This window comes from Diceros bicornis, chromosome 21 (assembly GCF_020826845.1).
Source record: "Diceros bicornis minor isolate mBicDic1 chromosome 21, mDicBic1.mat.cur, whole genome shotgun sequence".
Classification (NCBI taxonomy): Eukaryota; Metazoa; Chordata; class Mammalia; order Perissodactyla; family Rhinocerotidae; genus Diceros; species Diceros bicornis.
This window is the reverse complement of record NC_080760.1, coordinates 35,877,754-35,901,443: the sequence shown is the minus strand read 5'-3', so window position 1 is coordinate 35,901,443 and position 23,690 is coordinate 35,877,754. Positions and strand designations below refer to the sequence as shown.

The window sequence follows — 23,690 nt, the reverse complement described above, 5'->3', positions numbered from 1 at the left end:
AAGAGATGACCAAGGGCCCACCTTACAGGGCTGTAGTGAAGGGTTCATGACATTATGTATGCAAAGTGCTTATCACTGGGACCCCCACTGGCAGAAGATGAGACTATTTTGACTGCGAGAAAAGGGGGGCATTGCTTGGAAAACGGGAGCGGGGGCGGAGCGAGCAGCGGAAGGGGCGGGTGAGGGTTCCGAGTGGCGCCCCACCGGGGCGCAGCTCTGCTCCTAGGAAGAGACGGCCCCGGGGAAGCCAGATTTCTTTCCAGCAGCCGCAGCTCAGCCTGGAGTGACCCGGCCACTGCGGGGCTCGCCTCCCGCGAAGCTTTTGGACCTTTCCGGGGACGCACCCGCGGCGCGCTCCGCCCCGGAAACACGCCTCCAGCCAGGTTGGCGCGCTTTAGAAACAGCCTCTATTCTATTTCGTGTGCGTTTCACAGGGTCCCGGCCGCTCGGGGAGCTTGGTTCACTGGCGCTAAATCTACGGCCTCCAACCCCGCGCAGCGATGAAGAGGACCCGAGAGGAAGTGGACGCGACGCTGCAGATCGCCAAGCTGAACGCGGCCGAGCTGCTGCCTGCGGTACACTGCCTGGGCTTCGGCCCCGGGGCCAGCGGCGCCGGCGGCGGTGACTTCTGCCTGCTGGAGCTGGAGCCCGCGCTGTGCCAGCAGCTGGAGGCAGGACACAGGTGAGCCGGGGCCCTGGTCCGCTGCGCCTCCATCCTGGTGCCAGCCACCTTCTGATTGTCCCTGCGGGGAAACGCAGGCTGAGAAAACTGGGCCAGAGAGGTGCATTGATTTGACAGGGGGCTCAGAGCAGGCTGGTGGCCTGATCCCAGCGCCCTGCCTTTCCCCGAGAATTCCACACCACTGCTAGGCCTTCCAATTAGCTGGACTGAGGTGATAAATAGGACTGGTCCAGCTGATCTTGGAGGCCTGTGTCAGCGGAAACAAGTCAGGATGTGTAACCTCAGTGAAGTTTTGAAGATGCCAGGGACTGCACAGAACACTTTGCCATTCTACCTTAAAATCCAATGGTAATATCTAATATTTATAGAGTTCTTGCCTTCTACTTATATGTATTTTACTCAGAAAATAGGTAGGACTGTAGAGAATAAGTTTAAAGCCATTTTACAGACGTGGTCGTTGTGGGAGACCCTCAAAAAAACCAGACTTGCCTGGGGTCACTCAGTGGGGATCTGAAGCTGTTTGTAATTTTAGGTCAGCTACACATTTGCTACAAGACGATGGATTAAAAAGCATAGTCAAAGGAGAAGTCTAGAGAATCATTCTCTCTCTGAATTTTGTGCAGTCCCAACTCCTGGAAATTAGTGCCTCTGGTTTGATGCTCTTCTGCACTGTCTTTCCTCCAACACTTGTGTTTATGAGGTAGTTTGTTCTCTTGTAGGTTCCTTTAAATTGAACCCTTTAGGCTGTCTTTCAGTTTTCATATTTTACTCATCAACAGTATTGTAGTTAACTGGCCAGTCTTCAGATGCTAGCCCAGAGTATCTTTAAGGGAACTGAAGGAGAACTTCACTCGTCGATTTTCATCCCAGCTGAGTTGGCTGGGATTTGAGAAAGGACTTCAGGTGTAAGGACCTTCTCTTTGTTCAGTTATAGCTAATTTAGCTGGCAAAACCCAGAAGGACCCGGAAACGTGTGTTTTAAGATTTTTTTTGCAGCGGGAAGGGTAGTTGTTCTAAATGGAATGTTTCAGAGTAGGGATAGTGCAATTTAGAATTACTGTTAAAAAGTAGTTACGTGGGACTATTAAATGTTATTAGCACCAGGAAATTTAAAAAACTCTCCTTTTCACTTAAACGAAGGCTTAGTTTTAAAAAATATTTGCACAGCCTTCTATTTCAGGTTTTTAATTGTTTGTTTAAAAGAAGTGAATTGTGTACAGGAAGGTTAAAGGCTTTATAAGCCAGGAAAACCACTAGGACCAACTTCCTTGTCATCTCCATCATGTGTCTTTAGTCTTCTTCCTCCTCCCTTTCATCCTTCTTTTCCTTCTTGCTTTTTTTCACCTGTGATAAGCTCCCTTTGTCAGAGTCTTCTCTTAGTCTAGTTTGTAAACATATCTTTTTCATATTTTTCATTCAGCATTGCAGCCTTTTCACAAGGTCTCACTTTCTTTGCAACGTAGCTGATGGTTAGGCCAGGATATGCTCCCTGATTGTTGGGGGATCCTCAGAACAAAACAAGAAGGACCACTCTTGGGTGAGTACCAGAGCTAGTAGCTTGGTCATCATCTGGGAGCTTGTTAGAAATGCAGAATCCTAGGTCCCATCCCAGACCTGCTAAATCCCCATCTGCTTTTTAGCAAGATTCCCTAAGGTGCCAACGTATAAATTTGATAAGTGCTGCTTCAGCATGTTTAGATAATTGTGACATCATGACTGAAGCTTCTGGATGCTTTGTCTTGTGCTCTTCCCAGCAGTTTGCACAAAGATGCCATGTGGTGACATTTGGCCTCCTGGCCTCTTTGGATCTTTCTTGCTCGTGTTGAGTTATTTTTCCTTATTGAGGCCACCTGGTGCTTCTCTGGCTCTCAACTGGCCCAGTCCTTGCTCTGTGGAGCCCATCATTGGGCCAGGGTTGTGAGAGCAGGGGTCAGACACAGCCTCAAGACTTAATTTCAAACTGTACAAGCCTAGAGGATTCTGGAACTGTTTGTAATGAAGATGTCCCTTGGTGTCTCAATAAACCATGTATTTTCTTTTCTCATTTTCCTGCAGTCTTGTGATTCGTGGTGATAAAGATGAGCAGGCTGTGCTGTGCAGTCAAGACAAAACCTATGACTTGAAAATAGCAGACACTTCCAATATGCTGCTTTTTATTCCCGGTTGTAAAACTCCAGACCAGCTGAAGATGGAAGAAACACGCTGTGACATTATTCACACTGAGGTAGTATTTTCTGTCTCCTGATGTATATGAGAATGACAACACATGCTAATCTTGCTTTTAATTAAAAACTTTAGGTATAAAATGTATTATCACAGGGAATCAGAAAAGTTCTCTAATGAGGTTTGAAATTTCTCAGCATTACTTTTTTTTTGGTTGGAGTCTTGTGAAATTGTCTTTATTTTCCCAAATTGATTTTTAAGTCCCAGACAACTGGACCATTTTCCATAACATAGAAATTTGCTATGGGGTGATTCATTCTAAAAATTTTATTTATTTTTAGTAAGTTTTGTTGTGGATATGTTTTGAAAGGAGATTCCCTCAAACCATAACTAGTGCATTATGTAATATTTATTGAGGCAGAGAAATGAAGAAATTTTAGTTTTTTTTTTCTTTTTATGAGGAAGATCAGCCCTGAGCTAACATCTGCTGCCAATCCTCCTCTTTTTATTTGTTTATTTATTTTTAATGAGGAAGATTGGCCCTGAGCTAACATCCGTGCCCATTGTCCTCCACTTTGTATGGGATGCCGCCACAACATGGCTTGACAAGTGGTGCATCGGTGCAGGCCCAGGATCCGAACCTGGGAACCCTGGGCCACCGAAGCAGAGCGCGAACACTTAACTGCTTGCGCCACTGGGCTGGCCCCGAAATTTTGGTTTTTGAGGGAAGTGTGTTTCTCACCTTTGCAGTTGGTTTGATTCATTACTATCTATAGCCATGTATAACAAATTCTTAATTATTTTGGAGCCTACTGATGGCAAATTGAAAAGTCTCCATCCTGGCTAGACTGTTACAGGTGTAACAATCAAAGCACAGCCCTCAATTCTATCAGAATGACTTCAGATCAACTACTTCCTTAAACACAGAATTGGAATAGAAATAAGGGAAAATACTGGGAAATTTCAGTGACTCATATGGTGTTCCTAGAACAGAACTTCCAGTAAATATTGTATTTTGTTTTTTGTAGAGTTATGTCTTTCATTGTAATTAATTAGAAATTTTGGCAGTTGATCCTTTCGTAAAAGATATTATTTTTTCATCATGTACCGGTTTTGTAGGTGTTTTTGTGAGGGTATAACAACATCTGTGAATACTTTTGAGCTCTCCTTATGAGAATTTTGTGTACCGACACTGAATAAAACTTAACAAAGATCTACTAACCAAAGTTTTAATCTGTGGTTGTACTTCAGATGCCTAAAAGGGCTAGGTAAGGAATGCACATCAGCAAAGCAGGCTGGCATTGATAAATGGTAGTGGATACCCAGTCTCAGGAGTAATAGGAAATGGTGGGATCTATGGCAAATTGGAGAGCACAGGCCCCAGGTAGGTGGGTGGCCACTACTTGGCCATATGCGAAAGCAGGCCCAGCGTTGCCGAGATCTTCTGATTTCTTTTTTCCAAGTAAAGCTTGAAATTTAGATTTTGGTGGCATAATCTTCTAATTTTTCGGTGCTTACACATAATTTAAACTCTATACTAAACCTCCCTTCCCCACAACACAAAAGCTCACACCAACATCTGTGTGTTGGATACAGCCAGCAGGCTGCCAGTTTGTGAACTATGGATGAAGTCAATCTTTCTGGTTTGGTCCTTAAGCTCCCCTTTTGAAGACCTTAGGTTCAGAAGCATCTCCATCAGGCTCTGGGCCTTGTCTTGTCAATCAAGACTTATACTAGTTTGAGACCCTGACCACCCCAGAAATAATCCAGTTCAGCCTTTTTTCTTTCTTTCATGTGAAACACTTATTGGGAACCTGCTAAGAGCTGGACACTGAACAAGTCCTGGAGATACAGAGGGATAACAGAAATTTATCCATCATTTAGTGGCTAAATGAGTGCAAGGCCTCTCCCTATTTCACAAGTCCAATAAAGAATTAGCTGCAGTTCTAAACAGCAGGGAGTTCTTGCACTGAATAGAAGTCTCTTTTCCTTAGCTTCTTAATTTTGACATCATGAGCAACACACAACAAAGGAACCTCTCTTCCCTTTAACATCCCTTCGTTATTTGAAGACTGTGATAATGTCTCTTCCTTCTTTTCTGTTTTTCAGTCTAAAAATATTCATTTTCTGTTGTTTCCACCTGGTTTGTAGAATTGTCACTATCTTGGTTGTTCTTTTTTGGGCATACTCTAGTTTCCAGAGTACACTTGAGATATGGAGCTCAATTATCGGTTCTCACTAAGTTGACAATGTCTTCTTAATTGGGGTTTGAAAAGGTGTTTCCTGAAGATACTCATCCATCTGCTTGACATGGCTGGATGAGTGCCTTCTCAATAGAAAGAAGGATACCTTGGCTCCATTTTCTTGCTTCTTGTTGAGAGCAGATGGGTTGGTTGAAATTTTGTATGAAATTTTCTTTTAGAATGGCCTCTAAAAGGTTATGATATATTTATAATTTCTAGATCTTTGGTTTTTCTAATAATTATTGGGAATTAAGAAGATGTAGACCTAAATTAAAGAAGCTAAAGAAACTTTTGATGGAAAATACCTACGAAGGACCTGACAGTCAAAAAGAAAAGGACTCAAATCACTCAAAAGTAAGAGTATTATCTTCATTGTTTTATTTTGAATTTTAAAAAGAGAACTATAATTAGAGGCACTTAAGGGTAGATTCTTCCTTTTTAAACTTTATGTTGTGAAAATATCAAACATACCCCAAAACAGAAAGACCCGTATATATTCATCACTCAGTTGAACATTTGTCAGTATTTTGTCAATCTCATTTTTTTCTATCCCCCTGCTTCCTCCTACCTTTTTTTAAAATTTTCTGGAGTATTTTAAAGCACATCCTAGATATCATGGTGATGATTGTACAGCTGAAAATTTCTCATGTTCCTAACTATGAAATAATAGTTTTTTAGAGATTAAATTAACTTTTATTTAGTTAAAAATTATAATTAAGGGCTCTTGAGAAAAGGCATTATGAAAATGGAAAGTATTCTTACTCTAATGTCAGAATTGACTAATTCCTGGAAGTATGGAAAAATATTTATAAACCGTCCCATTTGCAACAACATGGATGGGCCTGGAGGGTATTATGTTAAGTGAAGTAAGCCAAAAAAAGAAAGACAAACACGGTATGATCTCACTCATATGTAGAATATAAACCAACACATGGACAGAGAAAACTATTGTGGTTACCAGGGGGAATGGGGGTGGGGGGTGGGCACAAGGGGTGAAGGGAGACATATATATGGTGATGGACAAACAAAAATGTACAACCCAAAATTTCACAATGTTATAAACTATTAAAACATCAATAAAAAAATATTTATAAACCAAGTAAAAAAAATTTTTGAAGCTTTTAATGTAATTCAAAATGATAGAACTCTACTGGTATTCTAAAGACCATATTCATATTAAAAGTTCTCTTTTTCTCCATTGACTGATCAATTTCCTTTATTTTTTTTGGTAACAGCTTTATTGAGATATAATTTATATACCAAACAATTCACTCATTTGTTTTTTTTAAAGATTTTATTTATTTATCCCCCCCGCCCAAAGCCCCAGTAGATAGTTGTATGTCATAGCTGCACATCCTTCTAGTTGCTGTATGGGGGACGCGGACCCAGCATGGCTGGAGAAGCGGTGCGTCGGTGCGCGCCCGGGATCCGAACCCGGGCGGCCAGCAGCGGAGCGCGCGCACTTAACCGCTAAGCCACGGGCCGGCCCAATTCACTCATTTTAAGATGTATAATTTGGGGCGGCCTGGTGGCGTAGTGGTTTAGCTCATATGCTCTGCTTCAGCGGCCTGGGGTTTGCGGGTTTGGATCCCGGATGCGGACCTACACACCACTCCTCAAGCCGTGCTGTGGCGGCATCCCACATACAAAATAGAGGAAGATTGGCACAGATGCTAGCTCAGGGCCAATCTTCCTCAAGCAAAAAGAGGAAGATTGGCAACAGATGTTAGCTCAGGGCCAATCTTCCTTACACATACACAAAATGTATAATTTTAATGGTTTTTAGTACATTCACAGAGTTGTGCAATCATTACCATGATGAAGTTTAGAACATTTTCATCTCCCCAAAAGAAATCCTGTACCTTTTAACTGTTACCTTTCTCGCCTTCTCTCTGCCACCTCAGCCCTAGGCAACCAGTAATCTACTTTCTGTTTCTATTGATTTGCCTCCTCTGGACGTTTTATATGAATAGAATCATATAATACGTGGCCTTTGCTGACTGTTTTTTTGACTTAGCATAATGATTTCAACCTTCATTCATGTTGTAGCATATATCAGTTTATTCCTTTTTATTGCTGAATAAAATATCCCATTTTCTGGATATACCACATTTTATTCATCCATTCATCAGTTGATGGACATGTGGGTAGTTTCTGCTCTTTGATTATTATGAATAACAGTGCTGTGAACATTCATGTACAAGTTTCTAGCGGACCTATGTTTTCATTTCTCTTGGGTGTATACCTAGGAGTAGAATCGATGGGTCCTGTGGTGACTCTACATGACCTTCTGAGGGACTGCCAGACTGTTTTCCAAAGTGGTGACACCATTTTACATTCCCATTGTATAGGGGTTCCAATTTCTCTACATCCTTGACAATACTTGTTTATTACCTGTCTTTTTTACATCCATCCTAGTGGGTCTGAAGTGGTATCGTGTGGTTTTGATGTGCGTTCCCTAATAACTTATGATGTTGAACATCTTTTCTTGTGCTTGTTAACTATTTTTTTTTGTGTGTGTGAGGAAGATCGGCCTTGAGCTAACATCTGCCAATCCTCCTCTTTTTGCTGAGGAAGACTGGCCCTGGGCTAACATCCACGCCCATCTTCCTCCACTTTATATGGGACGCTGCCACAGCATGGCCTGACGAGCAGTGTGTCAGTGCACGCCCGGGATCCGAACGGGCGAACCCTGGGCCACCGCAGCGGAGCGCGCGCACCCAACAGCTTGCGCCACCAGGCCAGTCCCAACGTGCTTGTTAACTATTTATGTATCTTTGGAGAATGTCTATTCAGGAACACCTTTGCCCAATTTTTAATTGGTTGTGTTTTTATTACTGAATTGTAGAAAAGTTCATTATATGGTCTAAATACAAGTCCCTTCTCAACTAGATAATATCCAAATATTTTCTCTCATTCTTTGGGTTGTTTTTTCACTTTCTTGATTTTTTTTTTTAATTGTGTAAATGTATATAACATAAAATTTACCACTTTAACCATTTTTACTTGTATAGTTCTGTGGCAGTAAGTACATTCACATTGTCTACAACCATCACCACCATCCATCTTTAGAATTTATCATCTTTCTAAGCTGAAACTCTGTACACATTAAACACTAACTCCTCAGTCTCCCTTTCCTCCTAGCCTCTGGCAACCACTATTCTACCTTCTCTGTGAATTTGACTACTGTAAATATCCCATATAAGTGGAATCACACAATATTTGTCCTTTTGTGTTGATGATGTTTTGAAGTAAAAAAGTTTTTTTTCATTTTGATAAAGTCCAATTTTCTATTTTTCCTTTTATTGCTTGTGTTTTTGGTGTCATTTCTGAGAAACCATTGCCAAATCTGACATCACAAAGATTTACCCCTGTGTTTTGTTTTCTTCTAAGATATTCGCTGATTTCATGTAGTAATCGTTACACATTAACAAAAGAAATTGAGCTAGTGTATAAATATTGCCTTAATCTGTTCTATGTATTTATTCCCCAAAATTCAATAAGTCTAAAAAAATATTCTTCAAAGGCCTTAAAATGATTTTTTTTTTCTTGTTTCAGTACACAACTGAAGATTTGCTTGATCAAATTCAGGCAAGTGAGGAAGAAATAATGGCCCAGTTACAAGTTCTAAATGCCTGTGAGATTGGAGGTAGCATTACTTACTATTATTATTAATAATGATGGATTTGGGCATCATATGAGAGAGAGAAGTTTTTGGACATCTTCACCCTGTGCATACTGTTTATTTAATCTTCTTTTGGGCTCAAGGATGATGAGATTTGTATTTTTGTGTGGGGTAGAGACTACATGTGATTATCTTTACTGAGGAGGTCAGTCTGTGACCAGTGACTTTAACCACTCCTTACAGGCCTTTTTCTTTGGATTAAGTGGTAATAGAAGAACCATGTTAGATCGAGAAAAGTCTTAGATAGTCTAATCCCGTCATTGTTTTTAATAGGTGAGGAAACTAAAGCCTAGGAAGGGAAACTGACTTGTCCAGGGCTACATGTTGAGTTAGTGATAGGATAAGGCATAGAACCCAGCTCCTTGAACTTCTGATTCAGAATTAATTTAATAACCTCGTTGTATTTCCAAATTGCTTGGAAGATGGGACTGTGTTTCTTCTTGTGATAACTCTTAACGTGTTTTTGAATATATGTTAAATAGTTTATATAATAAATCTGTGTAAAAGTTATAGTAGTTGTGTTGGCCTCAGGCGTTGATGAAAAAGCCCAGTTGTATTTTCTTCAGTGTTTTGACTAGCTTCTGGTCTAGAGTTGGAGCTTTTTTCTCAGCATCTGGGCCTGCAGTAATACTTGAGAAGATGTTTGTGTGCATTTTTCAGCCCTCTTAAGCTTGCCCAGAGAAGCAGCTTCATTCTGCACCCATGTGTTAGGAAGGAGGAAACTGGTATGGGTTGGTAGACGCACTATTCAAGTTGCTCACAATCTTCCAAGCAAGATTAGCTTTTGTGAGACCTTAACTCTCAAATGTGGCAAATTCTGCTAAGTAAAGCAATTGTAGACGACTTTAGAACTAAACTAGAAGCACTTAGTTCTTTATTGTTGTTCCTTGAGACACATTTGGTCCTAAGCATCAGAAATAAAGTTTTTAATTATGGATGCCTGCTGCTAATAAGTATGGTATATGGGCACTTTGAATGTTAAGGTTAAAAAAAAACATACACACACAATGGATTTTAATGCAGCTTTCTGCATTATTCACTTATTGTGTGGGGATGGATAAAATTTTGGTGTGTGGGGGTGGGGTGGTGCATAGATTATTCCTAGCTTTCTTTCTCAGTTTTACATCACACATTCCATTTTCTAATGTTGCTTTTATTTTTTCAGAATAAGGATAGCAACATTCTCCCTTGGAAATGGTGGATGTGTACTTGGTTTGTTTCTCCAGGGGTGGTGGTAGTGCCTTCGATTATAACATGGGATTTCATAACCTTTCATGGGAATAGGGAAAGGTATCTTGGTGTCCAGCCTTTATTTTGCCACCGTACCTCTGAGTCTACTGTTTCTTGAATGAGCTGGACTTCTTTACGAGCATGAGAACACCTCTGCAAGATAGCTGAGATGAGAGCTATAACCACGGCAGTGCCCCACAGCAGAGATTACTATGTGGGATGTCGAACGCATGACCGTCACCTCATTTGTATGACATTCTAATTTTGAAATGACTGTACCAACTACAGGTTTCCACATTTCCACTTACAATGACAAGATTATTATGAGATAATCGAATATTAAAGCACTTGAAAAAAGTCAAAGGGTTAGTCATATGTAAAATACTCTTTAAAAACCACTTGATCTCCCTCAAGACACAATTTGTAATGATTGGGAGAAAAGCATTAAAAAAAGCATTGTTTATAAAGAAAGCTAACACTTTCACTGTCTCTTTTTTGCAATGGGCAAGAGTATGCTGCTGCTTTATCAATCTATTAGCCAGTTAACTTACTTAAAATGTTCTTTGGTAAATACAACTTTTGGAATTTGTAGGTTATTGGAGGATTCTTGAATTTGATTATGAGATGAAGCTTCTGAATCATGTAACTCAGCTTGTGGATTCTGAATCTTGGTCTTTTAGTAGAGTTCCTTTGAGTACATGCCTTCAGGAACTTGGACCATTGGAGCCAGAGTAAGTATTTTAATCACTGTCTAGATTTCCTTAAGGGGAAGAAAAGTATTTTCTGGGGTGGAACTAAACCCAGGGCATATACTATTTATATTTTGATATCTTATAGAAATTTTAAAATTATACAACCAAGAAGGACTTGGTAATTTTAGTTACTGGGGGAACAAATGTGTATCATCTTTTTTCTGCCATAAAAAATATAAAGAAATAATTATGTTTCAGCTATTTTATAATAATAAGTGTATGCTCACATAATTCATGTAAAAATGTTTAGCATGGGGCCTGACACATAGTAGCTTCCCAGTATATTTTAGTTTGTTCCTTTTTTTTTTCCTTTTTGTGAGGAAGATTAGCCCTGAGCTAACATCTGTTGCCAATCCTCCTCTTTTTGCTGAGGAAGATTAGCCTTGGGCTAACATCTGTGCCCATCTTCCTCTACTTTGTATGGGACACTGCCACAGCATGGCTTGATAAGCCAACCCCAGGCCGCTGAAGCGGAGCGCGCGAACTTAACCGCTAAGCCACCTGGGCGGCCCCTTTAGTTAGTTCCTGATGTAAAGTTTACTTGGCAACCAAAATCACTTAGTATTTCAAACCTCAAATTTATGTTGTAGTTTCTAGTTAGCAGTGGTGTTTAAAACATGCATAAAAATGTGGTAACTTTTCAAATGAGTGTTTTAAATTTTTCAGGGAGATGATCGAACACTGTCTTAAATGTTATGGAAAGAAATACGTAGAGGAAGGTAAGATTTGGATGGTACTTTAATGGGTATTTTAACTCTTGTATGTTAAAATTGATATGCCTTTCTGAAGTGTGTTTGTGTTAAAAAGAAGAACTCCTGGGGTTGTGGGAAGTAAGTTGTGTGTAATTCCTTCTGAGAAATTGCATTGAGGAAAAGGAAACATTAGTACTGTTTTTAGTTGTAAGAAGACAATATAAAATTATCTGATACCTTTCCCTTAGGTGAAGTTTATTTTGAATTGAATGCTGATAAAATATGCAGAGCGACAGCACAAATGCTACTTCAGAATGCAGTGAAATTCAACCTCGCTGAGTTTCAAGAAGTATGGCAACAGAGTGTTCCTGAAGGAATGAGAACTAGGCTTGATCAGCTGAAGGTAATAGCAGTAGTTGCTACCATAACTCAACAGGTTACCATTAATTACTAGGTGAAGTAAAACTTGTGTTGGAACTGAATTTGGAGCCTGTTTATTTTCTTAGCCACCCGTGAGGAGTACACTATACATTCAGTCCATCGCAAAGTCCTTTAAAAAAGACCCCAACACTTTATTGAAGTATAATTTACATATCATAAAATTCACCCTTCTGAAAAGAATTTTTAATAAATTTACTGAATTACGCAGCCATCACTACAATCTAGTTTTAGAACATTTCTTTCACCTCAGCAAGATCCCTCAGGCTCATTTACAGTTAATCCTGGTTCCTACCCAGGGTATCTCATTTCATTCCATTTCTCTCCATTTCCACCACCACCACCATAGTCCAAACTATCATGATCTCCTGGCTCTGAATAGCAGTCGCATCCCTGAGCAGGCCTTCCGAACTTTTAATTTTGCCCTCCTCCAATCCATTTTCTGTGGTGCTACTAGAATGATCTTTTAAAAATGCCAGTCAGATTAGGTGAATGTCTTGCTTAAATCACTTTAACGGTTGCCCATCGCATTTAAGATATAAAATCCAGAATTCGTATCTTGGCCTCCAAGGGCCTTCATGAGCTTCCCTGTGGCTTCATTTCTTGCTACTTCCTCTCCTGCTCGCTGTATACCAGCCTTCTTCAGATTTTCAAGATCATCAGGCTCTCTCCTAGTTTAGAATCTTCACAGAAGTCTTTTTGTTCTAGAATGATCTTTAATTTCACCTGGACCCATCTTTGAGTCACTTCATCAAGGAGGCCTTCACTCTAAAGAACAGGCCTCCTGTTTTTCTCTTCCATAGCACCCTGTATTTTTCCTTCATGGCACTTATCACTTAGCTTTGGAAAAATGTTTGTGTGGTTCCCCACTCTCCACTTTGATAGAATTTTGTTCACTGTTGCTTGCCAATATCTAACGTACTGCCTGGCATGTAGTATATGCTCAGTAAGTATTTGTTAAGTGAAAGGATTTGCTCAATATTTACGGAGTTCCTTTTATGTCTAGGGGCTATGCTAGATGCTGAGGAGAAAACATCATGGGTGCCATGAAGGTCCTCAGCCTGGGGACTGGCAATGGGGGCTGCACATTACATGTATAAATCTGTTCTTACAATGTGGAGCAATCTGTGCCATGGGAAAGTCATGCGCAAGATGTTATGGGAGCAAAGAAAAGGGACTTATCCATCTGGCTAGTGAATCAGGGATGATTTTCTGAAGGAATGGATGTTTTAGCTGCCAAGTTTGAAAAGTAATGAAGTATTACTCTAGATGGAAGGGCAGAGACGAGAATCCAGGAGAGCATGTCTCAAGGCATGGAGGTATAAAAATGGGGGCACTGTTAGTAGGGATGCATGGCTGGAGTGAAGGGTGCTGGTGAGTTAGTGAGGGACCCTGTGGACTGTGCTAAGGAATTTGAACTCTATCTAGAAAGCTCTTGGAGGCCATTTAGTGGCATCAGTTGGAAGAGCTACCTGATGAGTTTTTTTTTTTAAGTAATAAATTTTATTGCATATTGAGTACATGTAATTCTTTAACCCACTAGGATCTCAGCATTTTTTTTTTTTTTCTTTTTTTGGTGAGGAAGATGGGCCCTGAGCTAATATCTGTTGTCAATTTTCCTCTTTTTTTTTTTTTTGCTTGAGGAAGATTAGCCTTGAGCTAACATCTGTGCCAGTCTTCCTCTATTTTGTATGTGGGTTGCTGCCACAGCATGGCTGATGAGTGGAGTAGGTCTGTGCCTGGGATGCAAACCCAGAAACCCTGGGCCGCTGATGTGGAGCACGCCAAACCACTATGCCACTGGGCCAGCCCCATACCTGATGAGTTTTGCCTTTTGGAAAGAGCAGTGTGACAGTAGTGAGGATGGATGGATGGAAGGTTGATTAGATTACGAAAAAAGAACTCTCCAGGCTCTGAACGCTTACATACTCCTAACTAAGAGAGTACTTGCCAAAGAAATAGGTGCTGGGAAATTGATAGAGTAATCTCGAGGCCTTAAAATCTATAGAATTTAGTGATGCTTAGGTGTGGGGTTTGAATAAGGGAATCTGGGATGATGCATAGGTTTTCTGGTTTCCTAGGATAGTGGGACTAGAACAAGTTTGGTTGACAAACACAATGAGTTCATAAGTAGCTTTGGATATAGAGATCTGGTGCTCAGAAGAGAGGTTTGAGTCAGAGATATAACTATTACAGTCATTAGCAAGTAAGAGGTGGTTGAAGTCACAAGTTTAGATGATGTTATCTGGACAGTGATGGTGAAACAAGTAGAGGGATTGGGTTAGAGGCCCAAGGGACCTGCAATATCAAGTTAGGAAAATGATGAGACAGTGATGAGAAAGAGGAAGGAGTAATTAACATTAACAAAGAAAACAGGACTAGTGAGATGAATCCAAGAAAAGGGCCCACTGGATTTGGCAATGACAGGTTATTGGGGACCTTTCAACTAGAGCGATCCTGATAAACTGGTGGTGGTAAAAGCCAGATTGCAGAAGGGAAAAGCAGTCCCTGCTTAAAGGAGCTCTTTTTATGAAAAAGGCTTTTGTAAGTCTCTGGGTAGTTTGTGTTGTTTCGTGTAGCTGACATTTGAAATGCCTTAGGCTAAGCTAAACCTAAAGGTAAAAGAATGAATCATATTTAAACATTAGACAGTGACTTTAACTGCCCTTTCTCTTCTCATTTCTTATAGGGTTTAGCCTTGGTGGATAGACACTCAAGACCAGAAATCATATTTTTGCTAAAAGTAGATGATTTACCTGAGGATAATCAGGACCGTTTTAATAGTCTATTCTCTCTAAGGGAGAAGTGGACAGAAGAAGATATTGCTCCATATATTCAGTAAGTAATTTATTAAAAATGGATTTTGAGGGTTGTTCTTTTTATAAAGAGTCTCATAGCGTTTTAGATTTATTATTAGAACACCATTTTTTTTGAGTATTCCCTGAGGACAGTGCTTTTTTTTTTTTTTTTTGTGAGGAAGATCAGCCCTGAGCTAACATGCATGCCAATCATCCTCTTTTTGCTGAGGAAGACCGGCCCTGAGCTAACATCTATTGCCAATCCTCCTCCTTTTTTTCCCCCTTTTTCTCCCCAAAGCCCCAGTAGATAGTTGCATGTCATAGCTGCACATCCTTCCAGTTGCTATATGTGGGATGCCGCCCCAGCATGGCCTGACAAGCGGTGCGTTGGTGCGTGCCCAGGATCCTAACCCAGGCCGCCAGTAGCGGAATGCGCACACTTAACCAATAAGCAACAGGGCCGGCCCCGGGACAGTGCTTCTTTTGAAACTTGCTCAAGACAGTGGTGGCTGTCTTCTCTATCATTCTCCACAACTACTGATTCTGGAGGTGGCGTATGTGTTATCTGTCTTCCTTACTACTGCTTCTAAAACCACTTCTCTGCTCCCCTCCTTGCAAAACTGCAGCTGTGAGAGGGACAGTCAGACTGCATACCCCAATATAACTCTAAGGCAAGCACCTCTCTTTGATTGCTACCTTCTGTCTTTCCTGCTGCCTTATTTTATTTATTTATTTTTTTGTGAAGAAGATTGGCCCTGAGCTAACATCTGTCGCCAACCTTCCTCTTTTTGCTTGAGGAAGATGGTCCCTGAGCCAACATCTGTGCCAGTCCTCCTCTGCTTTGTACATGAGACGCCGCCACAGAATGGCTTGATGAGCGGTGTGTAGGTCCGTGCCCGGGATGCAAACCCGTGAACCCCGGGCCACCAAAGCAGAGTGTGCAAACTTAACCACTATGCCACTGGGCCGGCGCCTCTTGCTGCCTTATTTGAACATTTTGGTAGATGCCAGATTGCAGAAGAACAGATTAGCTCTGAAGTCACTATTTATGGGACTTCAAATCCACCAACACTGCCACCTCTTCACTGGGTCTCACCTCTCAAGTCCTCTCTCTTTACTTTAGCCAGATTGGATTCCCTGGTCAGTCGCTCTTACTTCTACTGGGCGTGCTTTACTCCCTTGGCCCTCTCTCCCTCTTGTCATACCCTCTGGCAAAAATCTACAAAGATTAAACCCAACTTTCTGCTTACTCTATGCCTACACTTGGGCAGCTGAAATTTCTTAGAGAAAAATACACAACGGGGCTTGCCAGTTTCACTTAAGAATGTAAGTGGTCTTAAGTTTAAGAATGTAAGAATTTAGCAGGGTCCCTGGTAAAGCATCATTTCCTCATGAAAACTTTTCTGCCCTTGGAGCTCACTTTACACCTTCTTTTCGCCTTTCATACCATCAGTGCTCCTGCTTCCTCTTAACCTTCAGCTTATGACCTTGTTTTTTGAGAAAACAGAAGCAGACAGGAAAAGACAAGAACAACTTTTTTCCCATTGCCAAATCTGCCAGCCTCCTTGTGTCTGCACATGCCTCCTTTGCAGTCCCTCCTGTATAATGCACGAACCGTCCCTGTTCCTAAGGCCAATCCTCCTTCTGCGCTTGGTACATGCCCTCTAACCTTGTTCAAGACTTGTGTCCTCCAGTTATCCCCGTCTCCCTCATGTTATCGTCTCCCTATCTACTAGATTATTCCATCAACACACGCTATTCTGTAGTACTGCTTATCTTAAAAAACGACAACTACCACCTGGACCCCATGTCCTCTGCTCTCCTTCACAAGAAAACTCCTGTTAAAAGTTTGTGTACTTACTTTCTGCTTCTTTGTCTCCCATTCTTTCCTTAACTCAAAGACATCTCCTTAACCTAAGGAGATCCATCTTCTTACATTGAGTGGTCAGTTGTCTGTCCTGGCTTACTTGGCCTCTTAGCACTAAGTGACACAGTGGACCACTTCCTACTGGAAACACATGGGTTTTCTCCCCTCTCCCCCAAGGCAGCTCCTTTACTGTCTCTTTTGCTGCTGTCTCCCTCTTCTTGCCCGTCTTTAAATGTCAGAGTCTTCTAGGACTCTATTCTTGATCATCTTCTCTTCTGTTTATATTTTTTCCCTTGGTGCCCTCATCTAGGCCTGGATTTAAATTTAGTGACTTCCTAATTTTATCTTCATACTTGACCTTTTCCCTGAGCTCGAGATTCTTACATCTATCTGCCTAATTAACATTTCCACTTGGGTATCTAATAGGAATTTCAGACCTGACATGCTCATAGCAGAACTGTTGGTTCCCCCTGTCCTAACCCCATTTTCCTCATCTCAGTTAACAGCACTACCATTAATCCATTTACTTAAGCAAAAAGTCTAGGAATCATCCTTGTCCTTTCCTTCTCTTACCCCCTGGTTCAAACTATGAGCAAACCCTGATGGCTCCTCTCGTACCTGCCTCTAATTGGTCTCTCTATTTCTGTTTTTGACCCTTTCCCCGCTCCTCCTTTCTAAACTTTTTATTTTGGAAAATTTTAAACATTCAAAAGTGACAATATAATATAATGAACTCTCCATGTACTCACCACCAAGCTTCCATAAACATCAACTCATTGCCTCTATTATTTAAAACTTAGATCACATCATGCTTTTCCATTAATTAAAACCCTCCTAGTGGCTTCCCATTATACTTAGAATTAAATCACAACTCCTTTCCATCTTCTTCAAGGACCTACGTGATCTCACCCTTGCTCCCTTCTCCAGCTCACGACCTTCTATTCTTCCCTCTGCTAATTATGTTCCAGTCATAGTCTTTTCCTCTTTGGGGTACAGAAGAGGAAGCTAAAGTTCAGGGAGGGGAGGTATCCTAGACAAGCTCACACAGGTAGCCTATGCAGGTTCTCTGAGTCTAGACCTACTGTATGGCATTGCTTGTATTTCTCATTTGGAGGCTGTGTAATATAATGGAAAAAATATGGACTTTGAAGTCATACAAACCTGGCTGCGAAATTTGGCTCTATCCTTTACTACCTGAGCCTCAGTTTCCCCATATCTAATATGGGGTTAAATAATACATTACTCCTACTGTTATTGTGAAGGTTAAATGAGATAATACATGTAATCTGCCTACTTCAATTAAGGCTTGGTAACCGCTCCCTACTCTCTCTCCCCCATAAACAGACACCCTTAAGCTTGGGAAGATGGATTTAGGGGAGAGAGATATAAATAACTAGTACTCTGAATATCATGTTATGTTCTCTAAAATATTCATGCTGTTTATTTATTTTTTTTATTGTTCCCACAGAGATTTGTGTGGAGAGAAGCAAACCATAGGTGCATTACTCACTAAATATTCTCGATCTTCGATGCAAAATGGTGTTAAAGTTTATAATTCAAGAAGACCCATTTCTTAAAAGAACAACTGTGTGTTCTTTGGGACTAAAGTTGTTGGTTATAAAAAAAAGATTCTTTTATAGATTTGTATTCCACACTTTTAAAAACCTACTACTTTGAGGCATTTTTCTCATCTTAAGCATTTTGAAACTATTCCTCTTTTTTTCCTTAAATGTAATAGGATATTTCTATATCTTTCAAGTTATGTTTGTATTATGCACACATTGTAAACAAGGACAAAAGAAAATTTTTTTTTCCTGTATTTTGTATCTGTCTGTAGTGTATATGGTTTTATTTATAGAAAAAGAGTTTTGCCTTTGTTACATTTAAAATTGCACCTCTTTAAGATTTGATCTTCTAATCATTAATAAATTTAAAACTTTTTCAGAGAACTAAATAATAATGGTTTCCTAGAAGAGAATTATTTATTTACTTAACTGTCATGTCTTAAATGAGTTCCCCTTCACTTTCAACCTTCCACCAAAACAGGAAGTCACTAGATGCTATCAGTTATCTAAATTAGTTCTTTGCATTGATGAAATTCGCTTGATAATTGCTCCTCTTTTGCCGGCTGGTATAGACATGCACTTCGGGATTTGATCCTCAATCCTACCTGAATACTACTAATAGAGCAGTTTATAATCCTGTAGTGTAATACTTATTAGAAAACTACAAGTAATTTCTAGTTGGTTTTGGAATGCTTGATAAAGTCCCTTCATAGCTTTATTTTCCTAATTTGTTTTCATTTAGACCGAACTTCATGTTAATTTTATCCTAGCTAATGAATTTGTCACTAGGACAGTTGGAGAGGGTAGGCCAAAGTTAAGTTGGGACCAAAGTTAAAAAAGATGGTAATAGATAATCCACAATTAATTAACCAAGATTTAACTATTATTGAAGTTTGCAACTGTATTATTCTCATGCACATGAAATGCACATATGATGGCTTCAAAATATTTGTCCTGAGCTAGCACTGATGGCCTAGCGGTTGAAGTTCAGTGCACCTTGCTTCAGTGGCTAGGGTTCGGTTCTGGCTGCAGAACCACACCACTCATCTGTCAGTAGCCACGCTGTGGCAGTGGCTCACATAGAACTAGAAGGACTTACAACTAGAATAGACAACTATGTACCGGGGCTTTGGGGAGGGAAAAAAAAGAAAGAGAGGAAGATTGGCAACAGATGTTAGCTCAGAGGGAATCTTTCCCAGCAAAAAAAAAAAAAAAAAAAAAAAATCAATAAATTTTTCTGCATCTATGTGATTACTATTTTTTAAAATAAATACTGAGCAGTGCTCAATTTGAATGAGACTACCTGGGGTCTAATCACACATTTTACAGCTTAAATTACTGGGGTCCAGGGAGTTTATGGTGTCTGTTCACACAACAAACCAGAGGCACACCCCTCCTCCTGGTTTCAGGAGACTCCCCTTTCATTAGCTCCCAGTCCCTCACTTTGCAATCCTTGGCCCCATACTTCTCAATGCGCTTGCGCTAGATCTTTATTCCTCCAAAATTTAAATGTTCCCTCCTTTCCCTCCTACTCTTCTCTGCTCACCCAATACATACCTGTCTTGGCTTTCCTAAATTTCAACAGTTCTCACCCACTCTAGGTACACGGAAAGGCAAACACAAAACCCCACTGTTATCGCGTAAGCCCCGCCCACCAACAGAAAACTTCCGGTTTCGCCCCCTTTCACCGCCCCACTTCCGCTGACGCCAGAGGTCACAGGTGACAAGCAAGATGTCGGCTGTCGGTGGCTGTGAGCGGTTGTTGAGAGGAGCATCTCCGTGATAGGAGCTCCGCGAAGGCGGCTGAGAGAAGCCCAGTCGGGGAGCGAGTTTGAGGCGACGGCGGCGGATCGGGCGGGGCCGGGCTTGGGCGCCGAGAGAGCCCCGGCCGCGGGGCGTGACCGTTGGGAGCCTGGGGGAGCGGGGAGTGTGAGGTGTCGGACGCCGGTGATGCCCCGCAGCCCCCCGGGAAGCCGGGAAGCCGAATTCCGCGGGATCGCTTCATGCCGCCCACTGGTTTAGAGCCCGCCAGAATGAACAGGAAGAAAGGAGACAAGGGCTTTGAAAGCCCCAGGCCCTATAAATTATAAGTATTTTTTCATCCCCCTTTTCTCTTCTGGATTTTGTTTTCATTAGTTATATTTTGCGATTGCTTGAAACGGACTTGGTGGGTCTGGGAAACTAGAACCTTCCCAGTGTGATGGAAGTGGTATTTGTAGGGTAAAAATGCTTTGAATGACAGTGTTATTCACGAGATTTAGTGCCCATTGCGGGTTAATAAACCTTTTTCTTAAAATACTGAACTATATTTTTGTCCAAAGAAACCTGTTTTCGTGGCTGTTGCTAAATTTAAAAGTTATCCCAATTTGTGGGATTTTACAATGAAAGATAAAATGTGATTTTTGAGCTGCTTAGAACGTAGTGCTTCCTTATACTTGCATAATTATGCTTCATTTAATAATAGAAATATTTTCTTTATTTTGATTTATATTTTTTTGTGTACAACCCATCAGGTCGTCTGCATCAACAACATAAACTTCCAGAGAAAATCTGTTGTGGTAAGTATATTCTCAACAATTACAAGCAGTAAGAAGTCCACCCTTTACAATGCTTAGAAATTTTCCTTTCCACATAACTATATTTCCAGAATAGGAAAAAATTAGAATTCAGCTCTGTATGACTCCAAGGTCCATGGCCTTGCTGCTATACTGGCTGCCTCCTCAATTCTCCCTTACCTTTTTTTTTTTTTCCTATTTCCTGATTAAAATTTTATTCCTTTTAATCTGTTGTGGAATATGAAAGTTTGTGTTACCAAGCATTTTGGAATTGTGCATGAAACAAGAATAAACCCATAGTGAGATTTCGAGCATGAAAAAATAAAGTTAGTGCACACACTGACTTATCTTGGCTGATAAGAGGCCAATTTTGTTTTCTGATTCTTGGCTGACCTAGTTTAGGTAACATTGCTTTGTAATGAAGATACGGTCTTTGAAATCTAGTACTCTGGCCACATCCCCCCCGCCCCCCATTAAGATGAATGGATTACTGATATAATCCGTTCTAGGAAAGTCCTTGACTGCCCAAGTACTTAATTCACTCTGTATTTAATAGACCAAAGTCTTAGTGAGAGCTGGTTTTTCTTTGTGTGATGGCATCAACTTCCCTCTCAAATTTGTTTGCTTAAGATGAGCTGTATAGATAAAAAATGTAACCTTTTCATAACAAGCATAGAATTTTAGGTTTATAAGGATCCTTAAAGGTTCATTAAGTCCATTCTCTTCATTTAAGGAATTTCTCTTTCAGTATTCCTTACATATGATTATTTACCTTATACCTCATAGAAGGATACTTTAGGTACGTTGTGTCGGTGAACTGGGTAGGGAAGATAGGAGAATTAGGGAGTCTAGTTAAGAGGTTACTATAATAATCTAGGGGAGAAATGATGAAGCCCTGAATGAAGATATCATTAGTGAAATGGCATAGAAATAGAGTTGACATGATTGACTGAATTACAGTGAATGTTTATTAAGTACGTACTACATGTAAAACTGTCTTTTGAGGTTTTGTGTCTATGACCTCACTTAATCTTCATAATAACCCCCATGAGGTAGATACTATTTTAATCCTTATTTTTATAAATAAAGCAGCTGGAGGCTAAGTAACTTTCTTAAGGCCAGGAACTTAGCAAGTGATTGAGCCATTTTAATTTTTTTTTTTTTTTCTTTGTGAGGAAGACCAGCCCTGAGCTAACATCCATGCTAATCCTCCTCTTTTTGCTGAGGAAGACCGGCTCTGAGCTAACATCTATTGCCAATCCTCCTCCTTTTTTTTTCCCCCGCAAAGCCCCAGGAGATAGTTGTATGTCATAGTTGCACATCCCTCTAGTTGCTGTATGTGGGACGCAGCCGCAGCATGGCCGGACAAGCGGTGCGTGGGTGCGCTCCCGGGATCCGAACCTGGGCCACCAGTAGCGGAGCGTGAGCACTTAACCGCTAAGCCATGGGGCCGGCCCTATTGAGCCATTTTTAATCAGGGATGACCTAAGAGTCATCTGCAACTCCTTCCTGTCTATTGTTCCCCATCTTTACCTCCTCTACCCCTGGCAAAATGATAGAAAGGAATTGTAGATGACTCTTACTGGGATGCAAGAAAAGAGCATCCATGTGGATGATTTTTAGGTTTCCTACTGGAAAAATTGGTTAAGTGGTATATGGGTTAGCATCCTGTGAAGAAACAAATGGCACATTCATACAGGTTAGTTGAGGGGAAGTAATGAAGGGACTACTTAGAGCAAACAGGGTTAAGAGAAACCAAGAGGTGGAGGAGCACCCTAGGTTAGCAACGAGGAACAGTTACCACTTCTAAACCTGAAAGAACAAAGGAAAGGAAAGTTTACCAGAACCTACTGTGGCTGTAGGAAAGAGTCATCTTACAGGAGCTATGGTCTTTGGTAGAAGAATGAAGCGACTGCCTCCCTCAGCCTGACAGAGAGGAACCTGGGAGAATAAACATAATGAACTCAAGTTCCTTCTGCTCTTCAGTTTCCTCTTTGTGCCTCCCATTTGACCAACCCAACCAGAAGCCAGAGGGCTGGTGCTCATTTAATGTAACCCCTGGGATACGGAGTAGGTTGGAGAGTGGATTAGGAGGGGCAAAAGGAGGATATCTAGAACAGTCTACCCTTTTAGCCCCAAAACTTCCTCTCTTGTCTTTTGTTGAGATGAAAAACTAGTGTTCCCAGCACAGGGGACCTAATGAAGTCCTATCAGCTATTGTAGGGGTTGGCAGTAGCCAACTACCTGTTTTTGTAAGTAAAGTTTTCTTTGAACACAGCCACACCTGTTTATATATTTTCTATGGTTGCTTCAGAGCTACAATGGCAGAGTTGAGTAATGTGACAGAAACTGTGTAGCCCTTAAAGCCTATTTACCATCTGGCCCTTTAAGGAGAAGTTTCCCTGAACTGATGTATTAATGTGAGGAAATGGCAGTTCAGCACTATTCCCTCCTAAAATATTAGCTACCGCCAGTATCTTTCCTACAAGATAGTGGAAAGAAAAGCGGGTAAAAGAATGTGAAACTTAATTGCTACAGCCCCTCCTTTCTTTAGGTGGTGTCAAGGCCAAAGTTGATATATACAGCTTCCTTATTCCTCCGCACATTCCATTTTTCCCTTCTTTGCCAGCATTTCTTTTGGTCTGACCTAGACCTCCATTCCTATAGGATCTGCATCCTTGCTTGTCCTGTCTTTATTGAGTTGTTGCAGTTTTCCACTTACTAAGACTGTTAGTCTAGTGAGACCTAAGAGGCATTCCAGTGAATCCCCTGGATTCCAGATACAGTTTTTGTCCTTATTGTTTAGCAGAACCTCAGTTCCTGTTTGATAATTGGGATTAGTCATTCCAGCTAGTACAGTGACCCCTTTCTCTGCCTCTTGGTTCAGTGGCATGAGGAGCCCAAAGTGATCAAGGGACAGTCTCTGCTTCCAATTTTATTGAACTATGACTATGTGCCCTGGTGGATGCATTCCTTCCATAGCCACTAGAACCTCCAAATACACTGAACCCAAGTCACAA

General features: G+C 40.9%; 2 protein-coding genes across 3 annotated transcripts in view; both read left to right on the top strand.

The window, feature by feature from the left end:
• The first annotated feature begins 242 nt into the window (after positions 1 to 242).
• Positions 243 to 18,504, top strand: DSCC1 (DNA replication and sister chromatid cohesion 1). 2 transcript variants are annotated; one of them, XM_058564855.1, is made up of 9 exons: positions 244 to 682; positions 2,738 to 2,906; positions 5,308 to 5,442; positions 8,647 to 8,737; positions 10,596 to 10,734; positions 11,422 to 11,474; positions 11,696 to 11,850; positions 14,575 to 14,723; positions 18,019 to 18,504. In XM_058564855.1, exons 1-9 carry the CDS (start codon positions 501 to 503, stop codon positions 18,125 to 18,127), a joined length of 1,182 nt encoding a protein of 393 aa, XP_058420838.1. In that variant the 5' UTR covers positions 244 to 500; the 3' UTR covers positions 18,128 to 18,504. The 2 variants fall into 2 exon arrangements, with proteins under 2 accessions (XP_058420839.1, XP_058420838.1); XM_058564856.1 differs by lacking the exon at positions 14,575 to 14,723 and having other exon boundaries at positions 243 to 682; positions 18,019 to 18,149.
• Positions 18,505 to 19,841: 1,337 nt separating this feature from the next.
• The window catches only part of TAF2 (TATA-box binding protein associated factor 2), an 84,820-nt gene continuing 80,971 nt past the window's right edge, over positions 19,842 to 23,690 (top strand). The window contains exons 1-2 of the mRNA XM_058564845.1: positions 19,842 to 20,201; positions 20,619 to 20,673. Of these exons, the coding sequence (XP_058420828.1) occupies positions 20,119 to 20,201; positions 20,619 to 20,673 (138 nt within the window). The 5' untranslated portion in view covers positions 19,842 to 20,118. The remainder of the gene's footprint in view (positions 20,202 to 20,618; positions 20,674 to 23,690) is intronic.